This window comes from Leptopilina heterotoma, unplaced genomic scaffold, assembly GCF_015476425.1.
Source record: "Leptopilina heterotoma isolate Lh14 unplaced genomic scaffold, ASM1547642v1 Lhet_198, whole genome shotgun sequence".
NCBI lineage: Eukaryota > Metazoa > Arthropoda > Insecta > Hymenoptera > Figitidae > Leptopilina > Leptopilina heterotoma.
The window spans coordinates 152187-165270 of record NW_025110914.1 but is presented as its reverse complement, the minus strand read 5'-3'; the positions used below and the strand labels follow the sequence as shown (position 1 = coordinate 165270).

Below are 13084 nucleotides of genomic sequence, written 5' to 3'. Positions count from 1 at the left end.
ATTCAAATATTTAAAAAAAAAAATTTTTTTTAATTCTACGGAAACAATAATTATTTTCATAAATAATAAAATTCATATAGTAGAAATTAAATTACTTTTAAACGTAATAAAATTCTTCGCAAAAATTCAGTTATTTTCAATATTTACTATTTTAATAAAATTTCCCAAAAGAATTCAATTATTTTTATAAATAATAAAAATTTCACAAGAATTCAATTATTAAAAAAAGAATTGGCATATATTTTTTCGAAAAAAAATTAGTTTTTTAAACATTTTTTTATAAACTTCTACACAATAATTCAATTATTTTAATAAATTATAAAACTCCTCGGTGAATTTCAATTATTTTTAATACAATTTAAATTGAATTATATGTTTCAATAATTTTTTTTAAGTTCTCGTCAAAATATCAATTATCTTTATAAATATAATAAAATTTTTCTCCAAAATTCAATTATTTAAACAAAATTTTAATAAAATTTTTCGCAAACATTTAATTATTTTCATAAATAATAAAAATTTCACATGAATTCAATTATTTACAAATTTTTTCGCAATAATTCCATTTGCCATTATTTTCATAAACAATAAAACTTATCGCAGGATTTTGAATTATTTTTAATACAGTTTAAATCGAATTCATCGAAAAATTTAATTATTCTTAAATTTTTTTTTAAAATCTATCAAAAGAATTCAATTATTTACAAATTTTTTGATAAAATTTTTTATGAGAATTAAATTTCAAGAAATATTCAATTATTCAATAAATTATTTATTTTTGTATTTACATAATTAAATTCTCATAGAATTTTCTAATAAAAATTGATTTAAAAATGAATTTTAGTTAGAATTTTAGATAATAATTGAATATTAAAAGCATTATAACATATAAATTTTTATAAATAATTATTGAATTTTGAAAAGGTTTTAAATTATTAAAATCATTTAAAATTTGAAATATTCATACTTTTAACTAACAATTCTGTAGAATTATTTTTCTGAAAAAGTTTACTTGAATTGTTTTTAAAAATTATTTCAAGTTTTTATTTTATATATTTAATTAAAGAATTTGCGAACAATTTTGAAAAATTATTAAAAATAATTTATTTAATGAAAAATTTTATTTTATTTAAAAATTGTAGAAAATAATAATTGAAATGATGAAAATTATTTTGAAGAAGTTACAGTAACAATATGGTTATAATAAAAAATAATTATTTATCACTCGGTCATTTTTAATTATTATAAGTTGTTGAATTTAAAATTTTTTGAAAATCTTAATTACTATGGAAAAATAATAATGAATAAGGAAGTTACTGATATTTTCGAATAATTTTCCAATTAAATAAATTTGTAAATAAATATAATAACAACATTTTTGTAATTATTTTTAGAGTGAATCAGAATATTCTTTAGGGTCAGGAAAAAAGTCAAAATTTTGTCTGGGCATCAGGAAAAAACAAAATTAAATTTTTGTGTCAACTTTGATCTCAAATAAAACTTTCCAACTCTTGGAGAAAAAAATATCCAGCTTAGTTTTCTTTTCCTCTTTTTATTTGAATCCTTTGTTATTTTATTATTCGACAACATTTTAATTTGCAAATTAATATAAAATTTTTAAATAATCTCTGTTAATTCTTTTTAATGTTATTTCAAACGAGAAACAATCGAGCAATGAGACGATAAATAAAAATAAAAAATGAGATTTTTTATATTATGAGAATATTTCATAATCTGTCCAGATCCGATCGAGAATGTCATAAATCGGTCATAACTGGAACTCGAGAAAGAAATATTTTATCTTTACTAAAAAATTAAACTGTTAATAGTACTAATAAATTTTTTTCGACCTATGTAAAAATTTCAGAACCTTTTTTCGACACTATAGAAAACAAAAAAATCATTTTCGAGGAAAAATAAAAATTTTTCTTTTTAGATGCTTTGTTTGAGAAATTCTGATCCAAATTGTATTAAAAATATAAAAGAAAAGTTAAAAATTAATCAAAATTGGTTTTAATAAAGAAGTTTATTTAAAGGCACTATACATCGTCGATTCGTTTTTCTCTACTGTACAGAAATTATTAGGTACATATATTTAAAACATCACAATTTTGTGCAATTTCTACCATGTACTAAACATACTTAAATCACATAATATTAATCTAATGATTATTTCTCGATTATTGTTAAATTTTATTATCATCATCATCATCATCATCATCATCATCATCATCATCATCATCATCATCATCATCAGTCTATTATAAAATATTGTTATCTACATTAACTATTAAGTGATATGTTTATAAAATAATTACTACTTAGTGTCTAGTTACATTAAATTGTTTTGTTAAATAAAAATAAGTTTCCAAACCGAATAATTATTTTTTCTACAACAATTTGTTTAAAAACAAATCGTCTTATCATCGCTAGTAGCACCTGATGATATCATTATCTAGATATTTACAATTATCAATGAAAATTTTAATTCTATTTTCAATGATGAATTTCTAATTGTATTAAATTATAAATATTGGTTCTTATAATTCAGGAAATTCAATTTATTTTGTGCAGAAAACATTTTCTTTTGTCGTCAAAAATTTGGTCGACATTCAACATTTCTTTATGTTCAAAAAATTAAATAATTTCTTTTAGAAATTGGTATAATATTTTAATGATATGAATGTTTGTTCAGATAATAAAAAATGTATTCAGATGAATAATTTTCATTTTTTTTTACAAAATTATTACAAAATTAATGTGAATTTTTTTTGTCGATAAAAAATATTCCTCAGCTTTAATATGTTAACTAAAGATAATACAAATTTTTTTCATTTGAAAAACATGGATAAAATGTAGTGTAAAAATTTTAAAATTAATTTTACAGTAAAAATTTTAAAATCATTTTTAAAACATTTTTTTTTCCGAAGAATGTATTTTCTTCAAATACTGTTAGAAAATTGATTTACAGAGACGCACATTATCTTTCGAGACATTAAAAGATTTTAATGTGTACTCTTTGATTCATTATTAATTTAAACTGCAAATAATAAACTTAAAAAATTTAAATTAAAAAAAAAACAGTTTTTCATGCTTTTATATTTTCAAAAATTTTTTTTTATATTTAAAAATTAATAATAAAAAAATATTTCAAGAAAATTATAAATAAGATCAGGATCCGACTTACGAGATTTCGAAAAAAAATTCAATTTACATCTTTCAATGTCTCGGATTAAAAAAATCGGAAATCGACAGATAATAAAATACATAGAAAATTGAAATTATAAGAAAGAAGATTTTTTGTACAAGAATATAATTTGGCTCATTGAGAGACAGAAATCATCTCGAGAGACATCGAGGATTGTTATATTACATATTTACAAAAATTTCATCATTTAATTCGTATATTATATTTGTAGCGTTTAAAATAGTAGATATTTCATTCTTCTTTTTATAAATTAAATAGCAATCAATATTTTTATGAAATACAAATATAAATATAATATAAATCAGTTTTTAAAAAAAGAACTCGAATAAAGTTTTTATTGTCTTTATCTAATTTAAAAAAAAGTAACAAATTTTTTTTATTTAAAAAGAAAAATCGGATTTAAAATTTTTGTCCCTGGGATCAAATTTAAAAAAAGGAAATAAATGTTCTTAATATTAAATGACGAATAATTGTCATTGTTAATTATTGTAAAATATTTGTAAAATGTTTTGTTAAAAAAATTATCGAAAAATAAAGAAATTACAATAAATGTAAAAAATTTGTTTCTGCAAATATTGCGTATAACAATTATTTAAGATTGTAATTTTTTTCCCTGTGTTTAATTTAAGTTTCTTAATTTTATGATTTGAGTACAAAATACGATAACTCAGGATACGGAATTATAAGGAGAGAAAAAAATAATAAGAAAAATGTCTAATAGGCACTAAAAATATGGGAATTTACCTGATCGTAAGAAATGAAGATATTTGTTTCGAGTTTCGGCTTCCACGCTGGATCAAGTTACAAATTTTTTTAAAATTCTATCTACTTTGGATATCAAAGTTCACTTTGTAATACATTAAATGCTGATCCCAAAGCCCAGCTTAATTCGTGGCCAGATATTTTTTTAAAAAGCTGAAAACACAAAATTATTATATTAATTTCATTGTATTTGATTGTTATTATTTAATAAATTTATTTATATTTTACTTAAATTTTTTTCGTACATTACATTATCATTTTTTTTAATTTATTTATTGTACCATTTACGGCAAACTAGTCATGAAAGATTTTATGAAAATTGAAAAAAATAGAAAATTAGTTTAGCTGTTTGTAATTAAAATTGTTTGCAATTATTAGTAATTCAATTGTTTGTAATTGTCAAATTATATTGCAAAAAATTTAAAGTGTTTTTTATCAATATTTGAAATTTTTATTGTTTTCAATCTGCTACAATAAATAACGGATAATTGACAAGTTTCAGATTCCAATAAATTGTAAACGATCACTTTTAAAAATGATACCTAAAATAATTTTTTTTAAATATAAAATTTATTTCTATAATAAAAATTTAATTATTTGGAAAAATTACAATTGTACGATTCTTCTTAAATTATTCTATTCTGTAGAAATTTTAACTAAATTTATTCAAAACATCGACATTCACAAAAAATTTTAATTTAAAACTGTCTCAAATTGATTTATTTCTAAAAATTCCGATTGTAATTTCTACAAAATCCAATTATTTTCTAGAATTTGTAAATAAAATTTTTCTTGTAAATTCATTATTTTCAATAATTTTGAGGAAGTTCTTTGAGAATGTAATTATTTAAAAAAAAGAGTTCACTTACAATTCGACTAAAATCCAATTATTGATTTCAATTATAAATATTACGAAAGGACCCCGCACAAAAAGTACAGAATTTGGTTCCCGGTTAAATTTGTTTTGGATTCTGGATTTATGTTTGAGTTAAAGTAATTTAGAACAAATATAATCAATAAATATTAACAAATTTGATCGGGAACCAATTTATGTTCTTTTTGTGAGTCGTCCTTTCCATTATTCAAAAGTTTTTTATTTAAATAATAAATTTAAAAATTCCACAAACTTAAAAAAAAAATTGGAACTACAATTTTTCTAAAAACTAATTTTTTTTTTAGAATTTTTAATTAAAGTTTCTCAAAATTCAATTTTTTAAAAATTTTAATTTGAAGCCTTTTGAAATTTAATTATTTCTAAAAATTCATGGTATAATGCTTTTAATATTCATTTATTATCTAAAAATTTAACTAAAATTCATTTTTGCATCAAATTTTATTAGAAAATTCAACGAGAATTCAATTATTTAAATACAAAAATAAATAATTTATTGAATGCTTCTCAAAATCGAATTCTCATAAAAAATTTTCGACGAATTTTAATAAATTTTTTTAGAATAATTACATTCTTCGAGGAATTCGATTAAAATTTTATTAAAAATAATCGAAATTTTGCGATGATATTTATTATTTATGAAAATAATTGAATGTCTTTAAAAATTTTTATTATTTATGAAAATAATTGAATGTTTAATTATTATTTTTTTTTAAATAATTGAATTCTTTTGAAAAATTTTTATTAAAAAAGTAGGTATTGAAAATCATTGAATTGAGGAAACTTTTTAGAAATAATTGAATTTTGGAAAAGAATTTTATTATTTATGAAAATAATAAAATTACCAATTGAGAAGAAATTTATAAAAAATTGGTAATTGAATTTCTGTGAAGAATTTTATTTTTTTTTTTTGAAAATAAATGAATTTTGGAGTAGAATTTTAATAAAATTTTTTTTAAATAATTGTAACCTTTTTGTAAACTTTGTAAAAATATTAGTAGATATTGAAAATCATTTAACTGAGGAAAGTTTTTGAAAATAATTTCAATTTCGCCAAGAATTTTATTAAAATTTTTGAAAATAATTGCATTTCGAAGAATTTTATTATTTATAAAGATAATTGGAATTTTTGACGATAATTTAAAAAAATTTTTGAACATAATTGAATTTTTGCGAAGAATTTTATTAATGTTGCAAATAATTAAAATTTCTTCAATGATTTGTAACTTTTCCAAAATTCATTTTTTTTACTGTTTTTACTAAAATTCTTGTATAAATTAATTATTTTTAATAATTAATTAAATATATATTTAAAAATTTAACTAAAATTTCAGAAGAATTTGAATTATTAAAATTTTTCAAATATCCAAGTTCTTTAAAATTTCTAATTAAATTCACTAAAAATGGAAATTTTTATAAAATTTAAAATTGAAACCTTTTGAAGTTCGTTCAGGATTGTAAACACAACACATTTAAAATTGAATTAATTTTGAAATATTTGAGTAAAATTATTCATTAAATAATTTAGAAGTAATAATTTTATTTATTATAGATCTTCAAGAATTAAGTTTTAAAATAAATTATTGTGAGAAATATAAAAAATTGATAGTTTTGCACGTTTTGCATTAGAATTTGTGGTAATTTTATAGTTTATAAGGCAAAAAAAAATCACCAGAATTCAAAATTTTGTTATGAATTCTAAAAATTTAATTTCTTCCAGTACTTTTAATTTAAATCCCTGACTTTTCCCTGCCAAATTCTATTTTCCCTGACTCTTCCCTGAATTCCCTGACCTGTGGCAAACCTGTATAGTTATTTTTCATTTTCACACTATGAAAATTGAAATAAGTTGCATTTTTAGTTACACCAAAAAAGCGGTGTTATGTGGAAGAAAAGTCGAAAAAGTCGCATTTTATCAAAATAAGTCCAAAAGAAGTCGCATTTTTTGCAAATATTGTAAAAAGTCATACTATCCGAGGCATGAGTATTTTAACTCATTAATATTTTTTTAAAAACTTACATTGAGTTTGGTTTTAGGCTCGAGACCAAAAGTATTTCGCAACAAGGAATAAATAAAAGTTAAATCCAGGCACATAAATGGTTGTTCCGTATTCGCATATTCACAAGTTTCCAACACTGCTTTGTAAAGAGCACCAACAGTGATCGTTCCACCCTGGAATGGATCTATTAATCCAATCTACAAAAAAAAAGTATTTATTTACACCATAAATTAAATATTAATCAAAAACAAATTGAATTAATTAGCAAACGTCTTACCTCAGTAGTTCTATCAAAATAATACGAAAAGGCATAAATCTCATGCTTATTAAGTCCCACCGGTTTACTCTTAATTGTACTCGTGTAATTTTCAACTAAACTCAAACAATCTTGGAATTTAACAATTGGTCGTTTATCCTCGCCACCGGCATAATTTTGATTCTTAAAAACTTTAGTAGCACCTTTCTCTGATCCCATTATAAGATAATCCTGACCTGCATAATTCCACTTCGTCTTAATAAATGGATTAATACATTCCGAGTGTATCTCGACAATTCCGTTCTCGTTTTTCGCCGCCGATTCCGGCACCAAAATCGCCTTCCTCGCAGCCATGAGTCCCATGCCCAAATAACTGTGAGTGTAAATACTCATATTGTGATTGAAGGCGCTGATATTGTAAATATAGTCGTTCAATTCTTTGATATTCTCCTCGTCGGGTGCGAAAGTAACTTGCGTCGATCCACCGCCGAGATCGAGAGCCGCAACCGTACTCTGTGGACTGTGTTGATTAAATCTGTCCAGAAGGAAATTAACCGTGAACCACGAGAAGATACCCTCGTCAACGCCTTCCATTATCGACACCGATTTATCGTTCAAATGAAAACCGGACGTTTTCAAAAAATTTCGGGTCACTTCTAAAATATCGTTTGCCTTGTGACCGGGAAGTAGACGAAGACCCGCCGTGGCTTTCATGAAGAGAGGAGTGTAATTCCATTCGGACTGGGGAATTACCGATTTTGCTTTATCGATGAGTATTTGTAGAGATTTTGTTCCCTCAATTGGATTGTCGGCGAATGAACTCAAACCCGGTTTCTCCTGATGAAATAATTCACTGTCCAGAACTAGATTTCCATTTATAATCGAGGAGTGAAAGCCAAATGCCAATACTCGCGTTCCTGTTGATCCGGCATCGATAATTACAACGTAAAATGGTTTTTGTAAATTTAGGGAAAATGCCACACTGTCGATTGCCTTGCCACCAAGATGAAATGGTTTTAAATCGTTCGCTATCGCCACGTAGATGAATATCATAAATCCCAGGAATATTAAAGTGTAATATCGTCTCATGGTGGTTTTTGACGTTTTCTTTTGGCTTGATGACCTCGATGCCATATTAAAACTCGACATGTTGTCATCATCGTCTAGCCTCAACTGAAAAAATTCAAATTTCTTTAGTAAATTAAAATCTATTTATTTATTTAAGAAAATTATTCTTTCCATGCATTACAATAACTTTTATCCTCAAAAAAGGACAAAAATCGATATTTTTAACTATATCAAGAAAATAATTTAAATATTCTACAAAATTATTTTTAAGGTAATTTTTTGTGAAGAATTCAATGTTCATAAAATAAAGTAGGTCAGAAAATATTTTCACCCTTTCTGAATTTTTATTTTCTTCAAAAATTTTAGATTTTGAAATCCATGCATAATTTTGTAGAATCTAGATAACAAATTTTAAGCGAAAAAATTTATATTCATAATTTTTGAAGCATTTTTTTGACAAAAATCTTTGTTTTTAGGCTGAAACTGCTAAAAATACTATTATTATTCAATTTTATTTATATAAAAATTCACTTGCTTATTTTTTTAACTAATTTAACAATTTATTATAAATATGCAAATTTACAAAATTTTTTATTTTCAATTATGAATTAATTTTATTATTATTTTTATTTTTTAATTAGAATTATTATTTTCTAAAATTTTAATAAATCCTTTTGAAACAATTCAATTATTTTCAAGAAAATTTCACGAAAGAATTCAATTTTTTTCTTAATTCGTTATAAAATTTTTACAAAAATTCAATTATTTTCAAAAAAATTTCACGAAAGAATTCAATTTTGAATTCGTTATAAAATATTTCAAAATAATTCAATTATTTTTAATACAATTTTAATTAAATGTCACGAAAGAATTCAATATTTTAAAAATTTTTAATAAAATTTTTCGAAAAAATTCAATTAAGATTTCCTAAAATTTTAATAAATCTTTCGAATAATTTAATTATCTTCATAAATAGTAAAATTCTTATAAAAAATTAAATTATATTTATAACAACTTCACAAAAGAATTCAATTTTTAAAAATGTTTAATAATAATTTTCGAAAAAATTCAATTATTTTCAAAAAAAATTTCTCGAAAGAATTCAATTTTTTTCTTAATTTGTTATAAAATCTTTGCAAAAATTCAATTATTTTAAAAAAAATTTCACGAAAGAATTGAATTTTGAATTCTTTATAAAATATTTCAAAAGAATTCAATTATTTTCTGAAATTTTAATAAATCCTTTGAAAGAATTCAATTTCATTTATAAATAGTAAAATTGTTTGCAAAAATTCAATTATTTTTAATACAATTTTAATTAAATGTCACGAAAGAATTAAATATTTAAAAAAAATTTAATAATATTTTTCGAAAAAATTTAATTAGGATTTTCTAAAATTTTAATAAATCCTTATATTTGAATAATTTCATTATCTTAAAAAATAGTCAAATTCTTATATCAAAAATTCAATTATATTCAAAACAATTTCACAAAAGAATTCAATTTTTTTCTTAATTCGTTATAAAATATTTCAAAAGAATTCAATTACTTTCTAAAATTTTAATAAAATTCAATAATTAAATGTTTTATTTCATTTTTTAATAAACACAATTATTTTAAAAACTTGAAAGAAATTCTTCATAAAATTTAATTATTTTCAAAATTTTTAATTAAAATTATTAAAGAGACTCCATTAGCTACTTTAAACAAAAATTCAAAGAAATTCTTCAAAAAAAATTTAATTAGAATTTGCGAAAATTTTAACAAAATTCTTTGATAGAATTCAATTATTTTCCTAAATAATAAAATTCTTCGAAGGAATTATATTATTATCAAATTTTTGATAAAATTCTTTACAACAATTCGATGATTTTCAATACATTAATACTTCAAAATTGAAAATATGTAAAAATAAAAATTCAAAAAGTGGCAAAATATTTTCCAACCTATTTGATTTTTTTACCATTGAATTACTCATAAAAAATTACCTTAAAAATAATTTTGTGGAATATTTAAATTATTTTCTGGATATAAATTAAAATATCGGTGAACCCTCCATTTAATACTCAAATTTCTTACAGTTTCAGACTCTTTGATAGAAAATTACTTTAATATTAAGAAAAATTTTAAATATATGGGCATATCTCTAGAACCTTTAACTTTTCAATGAGAAAAAATTTGTTAATTTTTTATTGAGCACAGTATTGAAACTCTGTCTACATAAACTTTAAGAAATAAGCTTTCAAAATATCCAAGTGGACAGATAAAATGATTCGTCTTCAAAAAGTTATAAACTATTTAAAATTGCGAATTATTTTTAACGTGCAACAAAAAAATATTTAACAGGTGTTTGTTTTTTAGAATCGAAAACAGTTGAAAGTAATTAACTGAGGGGTTATAATTTATAATATAATAATTATATTATTATATAATATATTACTTTTGTATTTATTATATTATTACTAGTCATTAACATTACTTTTCTTTTATTTTTTGTTTGAATTACTAAAAAATTAAAATGGTTTTTATTTTAAAAATAGATTTTAATTAAACTGAATTGTAAAAATATGAAATTATAATGTATAAAGTTTACCTTGCAATTTCCAGATACATTTTATTTAAATTTAACACTCATAAACTTTCCAATTTCTATTCATTTTTTTCTATTTTTCTTTTTTCTTATATATCCTATTTTTTTCGATCATTTATTCTGTCTAAAAAATCAAAATATAAACATTGAAACTTAACCTTCAGTTTTATTTATTAACAGTTTCTATAAAAAAGTGAGAATCGACAACTTCATACTTAACAATTTCTTTTCTAAAAACTTTTGGTTGATTACGGTCGACCGTAATTGACAAATATTTTTACATTATCTTTGCAATAAAGTATTTTTTCTTGAAGCACATTCACGGGATGTTAAATGGCACATGCGAAAATATTTACAAGTACTTTTAAAATACTTTTATTTGATTTTCGTGGAGTATCACTCGAATTACGGTCGTTTTCAAATTTTGTACGCGCGTGTTTTCTGTTATTTAAATTACAACAGTTTTTTGAAGACACGAGGCACATCAATTTACTATGTCTCAAAATAATTCTAATAATTTGAACTTTTATTTCCCGTAAGTCATTTTGATGTGCCATTTGTCTTATTAATGAAAAATGATAAATATCTCGATTACGATCAAAAAGGTTAAAAGTGAGGGACAACGTTTGAAAGCTTATAACTTTTTTCAAAATTAACAAATTTTTAATTTTCATACGGAAAAGTGTTCACTGTTTAATTAACTTTAAAAAGATGCGTCTTAGAATTAGTAACTCTTATTCATTACAAAGTTTTATCGTTTAACCCATCCGAGAGTATGGTTAGGGACAAGTAGATATTGTAAAAAATCGGGCACTCAGATTGGAATAATTATTGATATATTTAATAAATTAATGTAAAACCTTTTGGAACTGATTCATCTTATCAAGCTTTAATATTTCCAACAAAAATAAAGTAAAAAGTTATTGAAATTATCGAAATATATGCGAGGGACATGAAAGTTAAAGGTTCCAGAGATATGCCCATATTCTTTGAGTCTAAATTTTATGATTACACTTTGAAATATATTTCGAAAAAAGGAAAAACTCCTGTATTTTTTATTAGAAGACAGTGAAAAAGGGGACAAATCACCAGAAAAGGGAAAGAAGGTAACAAATCATTAAAAAAGGTGAAAAAGGTGTAAAAATTGAAAAAAGGGGACAAAAGTGGAAAAGAATGTTGGAATTAATTCTAAGGTTGACACTACTTTTATCGGTTCGAGTATTAAATTACGTAATTTTGATGTGAATCTCGTGGTATTATTATCGAATAGTTAATGAATCAAATCAAACAAAAAAATTATTGAAAAATTAAAAATCTTAAACTGAAATTCTATAAATAAATAAACACAAATTATTATTCAAATGATTCAACTCTTGTCAAAGTTCTAAGACAAAAAGATTTCTTTCCGTTCCAGTAATTGTTCTTTCTACAAAATACGAAATAAACAAATTGACAAGGATTCCAACTTGTTATTTATACATAATTTTAACAAAAAAAAAAGTTATTTTAATAGATTTTTATGCTTTTTGTGCGAATAAAATTAAAAAATGTAAGTTAACCTCAAAAAGTTGGAAACAGATTTATTTTGAGAAACTAAGAAAACATATTTCTCTATAATATATTTTTCAACAACACTTACAATCGTGTAACGCATTTATATTTAATTTCGAATAATTCATGTGATTTTTTTAACTAATTGGCAATAAACTTTCGTCTCTCATCATCTGTTGCAGTTTTGATCTTTTGATATGACGTTTAGAAATTAGAGGTTATGTTAAAATCCTTGAAATATTTTGACAGTTGACATGTCTCGTTTCTTAAAAAAAAAAAACAAAAAATATCTTGAACATGAGTCACGTGATAACAACAATGCGAATTCGGATTTGACTTTTGTTTAAAACTTATTCTTCTCTCTTGGTCTCTTTTTAACTCAAAAAATAAAATAATAGTATAAGTAGTATAATTATATAAATTAAGTAATTTTACCTTCCTTTTTCTGACCGACATCCTTCTTGATCTGTTCTTGGCAGTGGAAAGACTGAAAAAATTATCGCGAACTAATAACGTACTTTTTGAAATTGAGAAAGAGATAATTGTTTCTTTTCTTATTTTAAATACTTTACAAGGCGCAAACTTCTAAATGTCACCATTCATCAAAAGTAATATTTTACGATAACTAATAATCATCACTTTAAATTCCGTCACCATGACACAGCAAAAGATAACATAGTTCAAGGTTATTTAATAGTATAGGAAAATTTAGAATAACTTAGTTTACGGTAAGAGTAGTTACTACACGAGGAAAAA

At 22.1% G+C, this 13084-nt stretch overlaps 1 protein-coding gene across 2 annotated transcripts; it reads right to left on the bottom strand.

Annotated features, from left to right (window-relative positions):
- Window positions 1–2007: 2007 nt before the first annotated feature.
- Window positions 2008–12959, bottom strand: LOC122501042 (ectonucleoside triphosphate diphosphohydrolase 5-like). 2 transcript variants are annotated; one of them, XM_043610269.1, is made up of 4 exons: window positions 12764–12959; window positions 7140–8291; window positions 6883–7059; window positions 2008–4123 (listed from the first exon to the last, which is right to left on the bottom strand). In XM_043610269.1, the coding sequence occupies exons 1-4, from the start codon at window positions 12782–12784 to the stop codon at window positions 4046–4048; spliced, it is 1428 nt and encodes a 475-aa protein (XP_043466204.1). In that variant the 5' UTR covers window positions 12785–12959; the 3' UTR covers window positions 2008–4045. The 2 variants fall into 2 exon arrangements, with proteins under 2 accessions (XP_043466204.1, XP_043466205.1); XM_043610270.1 differs by lacking the exon at window positions 12764–12959 and adding an exon at window positions 12417–12571.
- Window positions 12960–13084: the final 125 nt, after the last annotated feature.